This window comes from Microtus ochrogaster, chromosome 8 (assembly GCF_000317375.1).
Source record: "Microtus ochrogaster isolate Prairie Vole_2 chromosome 8, MicOch1.0, whole genome shotgun sequence".
Lineage (NCBI taxonomy): Eukaryota > Metazoa > Chordata > Mammalia > Rodentia > Cricetidae > Microtus > Microtus ochrogaster.
Window position 1 is genome coordinate 52,699,079 of NC_022015.1, and position 6,000 is coordinate 52,705,078.

At 36.1% G+C, this 6,000-nt stretch overlaps 1 protein-coding gene across 5 annotated transcripts in view; it reads right to left on the minus strand.

Moving 5' to 3' along the window:
- Smc5 (structural maintenance of chromosomes 5) overlaps window positions 1–6,000 on the minus strand; it is a 74,862-nt gene that overhangs the window by 24,157 nt on the left and 44,705 nt on the right. For all 5 annotated transcript variants that reach the window (XR_003377286.1, XM_005352067.2, XM_013348080.2 and 2 more), the window contains 4 exons: window positions 4,188–4,320; window positions 3,005–3,178; window positions 2,742–2,911; window positions 366–489 (listed from right to left, as the gene is read on the minus strand). Coding sequence is in view for 4 of the 5 variants with exons in the window: in XM_005352067.2 (XP_005352124.1) it covers window positions 366–489; window positions 2,742–2,911; window positions 3,005–3,178; window positions 4,188–4,320 (601 nt within the window). In the remaining variant the exon portion in view is untranslated. The remainder of the gene's footprint in view (window positions 1–365; window positions 490–2,741; window positions 2,912–3,004; window positions 3,179–4,187; window positions 4,321–6,000) is intronic.

A 6,000-nucleotide genomic window follows, 5' to 3' on the forward strand; every position in this document is an offset into this window, starting at 1 on the left:
CTAAGTTTTACAACTATGAAAAATGCCAGTTTTTTCAAAACAAAATTATGAATCATGAAAAATTAACATCTTTCTACTGTGATCAAATAGTTCATATAAAGCTACTTTTAAAAAGTAATTTCCTATATATTTAAGTCATCTGGAAGAAAATAATTTAGCCTAATGATGTAATAGAAACTTTTAAAATTCAGTGTAAGCATTAAAACCTAAACAAGCTGAAACTAATCATAAAAATCTCTTGCTTATTATTATTACTAAAACAGAAAAACACTGAAGAGATTATGTCTCATAATCTAAACTTACTAAAGATACTAAACTTACTAAATTTTAGTATCCAGATGTCAAAAATTAAGAAAATACCTTACCTTTACTAGGCCTGTTAATTCAGTAACAAGTTTTGCTTTCTGAACGTTTATTTCTTTGATTTTGGTACTCGCTTTTCGTTCTTCTTCTTCCAGATTGCAAGTATCCTGTTCCATCAGTCTTATACTGTATGACAGACACACATAAGGAAGGAGAGATCAGAGCTAAACACAGGATGAAGCCCAAAGCCTTACGTCCCCTGAAGTTCTTTGGGTTACAATGATAACCAGACACATAAATGCTAGCTCCTAGATTAAACATTTCTTAATGCAATCACTCAGGATCAAAATATATTGTACAGCTATATGACCAACACAGTCTAGTGTCAGTAATAATGCTGATGCAGAATATGGAGTGAGAAAGGGCATTTGAATTTCCCCTTTGTTAGTCATCAATAAGTAGAACTCGACAAGTTACACTGTGGAGGTTAAGCTTTTCCATCTGTAAACTGAAGATGATAAAATTTCCTCTCACTGAACTTTGGAGAAAAAAAACAAACAATATAGCATAATATCTAGCCCAGAATTTATTTTTAATATAAGTTGTTACTATAGTGTTCATGAAACACAATCCTTAAGCAGGTAGAGATACTCCATAGGAAAAACAGAAGAAAAACCAAAAAAGAAGAAAACCAACACAGGGTTGGGAATGTAGCTCAGGTGGTGAAGTACTTGCTTAACAAGCATGAAGATTTGGACTCAATCCCCTCCCCTCCCCCAGCAGCATCAATCAGGAGTGGTGGTGAGGCAGAGGCAGGAAAATCAGAAGTTTAAGGTCACGCTCAGCTACACAGCAAGTGTTTAAAATTTAAGAAACAAATGTTTGAGCCAGGTAGTAGTGGTACACACCTTTAATCCCAGCACTCAGGAGGCAGAGGCAGGTGGATTTCTGTGAGTTCAAGGCCAGCCTGGTCTGCAACAGCTAGTTCCAGAACAGGCTCTAAAAACTACAGAGAAACCCTGTCTTGCAAGCCACAACTCCAGAGAACTTAGACAACAATGAGGACACTAAGAGAGCCTTACATAGATCTAATCTACATGGGAAGTAGAAAAAGACAAGATCTCCTGGATAAATTGTGAGCATGGGACCTTGGGGGAGGGTTGAAAGGGAGAGGGGAGAGGCAAGGAGGGGAGCAGAGAAAAATGTAGAGCTCAATAAAAATCAATAAAAAAAGAAAGAAAAACCAAAAAAAGGGAAAAAAAGAAAAAGAAAAAAGAAAGAAACAAAGGTTTGAAAAGTTAAGTAAGTCACCGAAGACTATAGCTATGAAGCAGCAGGCTACGATTAACACCAACTTGCTGTCCATGGTCTTCCACTAAACCATGGTGACTCCAAGGCTAACGAGAGAAAGGACAGAAGTAGTAATAAACAAGAACCATTAAGTACAGTGGATGGGGTACAAGGCGAGTTGCTAGAGAGGAAAACAAGTTTCTGAATAATTATGAAAACCAGTCCTAGGAAGCACAAGGTGGAGACGAGCAAAATTTTCAAACAGTAAAAATAAAAAACAACTTTTGCAATAGTATTCCGGATGAACTGCACAGGGTCCAACCATCACCCCAAAACCACAAAGTGTATTAAGGACACAAATAAAACCACTGGGCTGGTAATGGGCAAAAAGTCATTGTGTTGCAAAAATTACTAGATTTTTCAAAAGAAGAGAAAGTTTTAAGCAATAGGTCCAACAGTAAAGTTCAAGTGGAGTCACACAGTAAAGTCTAATGGTTTATCAACAATTAAACATAGTATTAAAGTGAAGGATTAAAGGTGATAAGGCCAAAAATTAAAAAAGAAAACCTAAAAAAGAAACTGTTTGCCTAGAAAAAGATTAAAAAAAAAATCACAAAAATTTTCCGACCTTATTTTATTGTTTTCTTCTTTAAAGAAATATTTTTGACTTTCCCATTTCTCTTAATCTAAATTTATTTTCCGAGAAATCAGTAGACTCCTGCATTCACAGCATTTCCACTCTTCCTTACCTAACAGTCACACTTTTATCTTGGGGGGAAACCAAAAGCTATTTAATTGTACTTAAGATTCACTCCATAGGAGGTATTTCATGTCAGGTAATATAAACCTAGCCAATTACCCATAGCTGGAGAATTCACAGGCCCTAGGAAAGAACCTTCAACTGCCATTTTCCTGTATCAATATAATTTCTAACTGTACTCTAAATTATACTCATAGGCATTAAAGGGATCAAAGGTCTGGAAAGAACACTTTAGTCTGATTGACTTTTGTCCTATGTACCACAATTGTAACATGAGCATTAATATTAAAACTTTAGAAATAACTATAAGCTGTTGACATCATAGGATTGAACCAGTAGGCTCTTATGCTGTGTTTCGTTGAGCTCCCCTCCCAAAGCTACAAGATACCTTCCCAGCTTGGAGCTGATTTTCTGCTCCAGTTGTCTTTTTTTGGTTTTTCTTTCAAGAAGTTCCTTCTTTTTCAGTCTCAGCTCATTGTCTTTGAGCTCGAGATGCTTGTTCGTATCACGTAAGGTCACCAATCCTGATTCCACTGCTTCCAATTTTCTATTAATTTCCTATGGAAAAATCAAATTGTTAACAAAAACTTTTAAAGTTCCAAAGTATTAAAAAATCCAGCCAATAATTTAATAACTATGCAGTGAACCAACCTTTAGCTGTTCTTCCAAGTGTCTTCTCTGTTCTAGATCCACAGTGACAGTGAGGAACTGGGCTACTTTCAGGGATGTGTTACTAGAAATAACTTTATTTGAATATAAAGAAGTTTTTAACACATACTTTTCTTCTGCTGTATAAATTTGTTTTAATCGAGTTTCTTGTATTACCTATAATGTAAAGTAGGAATCATAAACATTCTAATAAAAACTATGACTAAAAAATTAAGAACAAAAATTACTACATTTCAAATATCTATCTATCTAATAGTATCATTGTTTGGCTTTAAAATAAAAAAGAATTAAGAACATAAACCAGGAAAATTCTAAAAGACCAATATACCAGAGCTAAAATAACACGATTAATCAATGTCTCTAAACTGTGGTTAATGTATCTTAGGTAAATGTTTTTGAAACATAAAGGAGGAGAATGAAGCAGGTAGGTCTGTAATTAATTCTCAGTTCACATACAGTATAAAAACATAAATGAAGTAGTTTCAAAAATACACAAACAGCTCAAGCTGGGTGTGGTGGTGTATAACTAACTGCAATCCTAGCATTTGGGAGTCTGAGAAAAAAAGATAAAGGAATTCAAGATCAGACTCAGCTCCACAGTAATTTAAGGAGAGCCTGGGAACATGACATTCTGTCTCATAAAACAAAAACAACACAAAGAACAACAAACCCCTTATAAATAAAAAGAAAAGCCTGTTCTAAGAAAGATTTGTTCTGTCCCTGTTTGCAAAAAACTTTAAGGATGTATTTGCTAAGAAAATAAGATCTTATGAAAAGTGGCCATTTGTTTACTGAAACGGTCTTAAATAAAAGCTTTAAGAAGGTGAAAGTTTACCAGAATACTTATTTCCCTGTCTACCATTCTAAAGCACACTTGAAAGATAATCTAGAGTGTAAAATTTTTAAAGATTAAATAATCATTTTATATATATATATATATATATAATATATATATAAAAATATAAATAAAGCAAGGTAGAATCAGCTAAGAGCATCCAGACATTCTAGGTTTTAACTTTATTCTGCTAAAAATAAAAGTATGTACTAATTTGTTCTAAGTAATTCTGCATCACTTCTACTATAAAATATTAGCTAAACGTCACAGTTTTATGACCTATTACAACTGTTAAATTCAAAGAGAGTTTTTAAATCTTTACTTTCTTACCCGTTCAATTCTTTCTCGAGTCCTTTCGGTTCCCACAGGAACTTCATGAATATGATACTGACAGCAAAGATAACTCATCACAGGATCAGGTGCATCAAATAGCTCTCGCAAATATGAAAAAAAGCCATACTGTCTGAAGAGAAAAGGAGAGATTTGACCTTTTTTTCTTAAAATATTATTTTAAAAATCTGACTACTAGGCTGTGGAGACGGCTCAGGAGATGACGTGCTGCTGTGGGATATTCGTACACCTATGGAATGCGTTGCTGTGACTGATGTGAGAAGAAGCTGAATGGCCAACAGCTAGGCAGGATAGTATAGGTGAGACTTCTGGGCAAGGAGAGAACTCTGGGAAGAGGAAAGGCAGATTCACTAGCAAGGAAAGATTCACAGAGAGGAAACTAGATGCACAAGATGGAAGAGAGGTAATGCCACGTGGCAGAACAAAGAGTAATAGAAATGGGTCAACTTTAGTTATAAGAGATAGTTGGGGGCTGGAGAGATGGCTCAGAGGTTAAGAGCATTGCCTGCTCTTCCAAAGGTCCTGAGTTCAATTCCCAGCAACCACATGGTGGCTCACAACCATCTGTAATGAGGTCTGGCGCCCTCTTCTGACCTGCAGGCATACACACAGACAGAATATTGTATACATAATAAATAAATAAATATTTAAAAAAAAAAGAGATAGTGGGACAAGCATAAGTCAAGGTTGAGCTTTCATAGTTAATAAGTCTTGGTGTTGTTATTTGTAGCTGCTGATCCCAATGGAAAAGCTTTCCACAAAATGCCTGCCTTGCAACAAAAAAGTCTGGGAGCAATGACCTGGAGTTCAAACCCCATGACTCATACAAAATCTTCAGGCAAGGTGGCCTTGGCTTATTATGCCCATGGAAAATTAAAGATAGTGGATCACTGGGGTCTCAAGCAAGACACCTGGTAAATTCCAGGACAGTATGAGACTTTGTCCTTTCTTTCCCCCAGACCACAAAAATGTCTGAGGATGGGAAAGCATGAGAAATGATAACTGAGGCTGTCTTCTACACACAGGCATACACACAAGTGCACTCACAGACATACAAGCTGATTGCAGACAAGTAGTCAATAGCAGTACGTAAATTACAGTGTGATGGTTTGGATGACAATGGCCCCTATAGCCTCACGTTCGAATAATTGATTCCAGTTAGTAGAACTGTTTGTGAAGGATTAGGAAGACTGGTTGTATTGAAGGAGGAGGTGTCGTTGGGGTGGGTTTTGAGGTTTCTCTCTCTTTATCTTGTGTCAGTGGATCAGATGTAAGTTCTCAGTACTGCTGCAGTGCCATGCCTGCCTGCTAGGTGTCATGCACCCCACCATGATGGTCATGGGTTCTATTAATCCTCTGAAACTGCAAGCAAGCCCTTAATTAAATTCTTTTATAAGTTGTCTTTGTCATGGTATCTCTTTATAGCAATAGAAAATAACTAAAGCTGGAGGTGGTGGCACATGTCTTTAATTTCAGCACCTAGTAGGCAGAAGGCAGGTGGATCTCTGTAAGTTCAAAGCCAGAATGGTCTACATAGTAAGTTCCAGAATAGACAGAGCTACACAGTGAGACCCTGTCCCAAAACCACACAAAACCCAAAACCAACCAACCAACCAACCGAATGAAAGAAAGTAAAGTAATTAAGACACACATTTTAACAAAAGCAGAGGAAAAGGCTTTTTACATTTTAATATCACTTGTGCTATTTTCTTCCTTGCTAAGCCTTTTATGATTACAATCTATTCTTTTTGCAAACTATCTTTTTTCTGTTCCTATTCTTAATCTTTTTTTT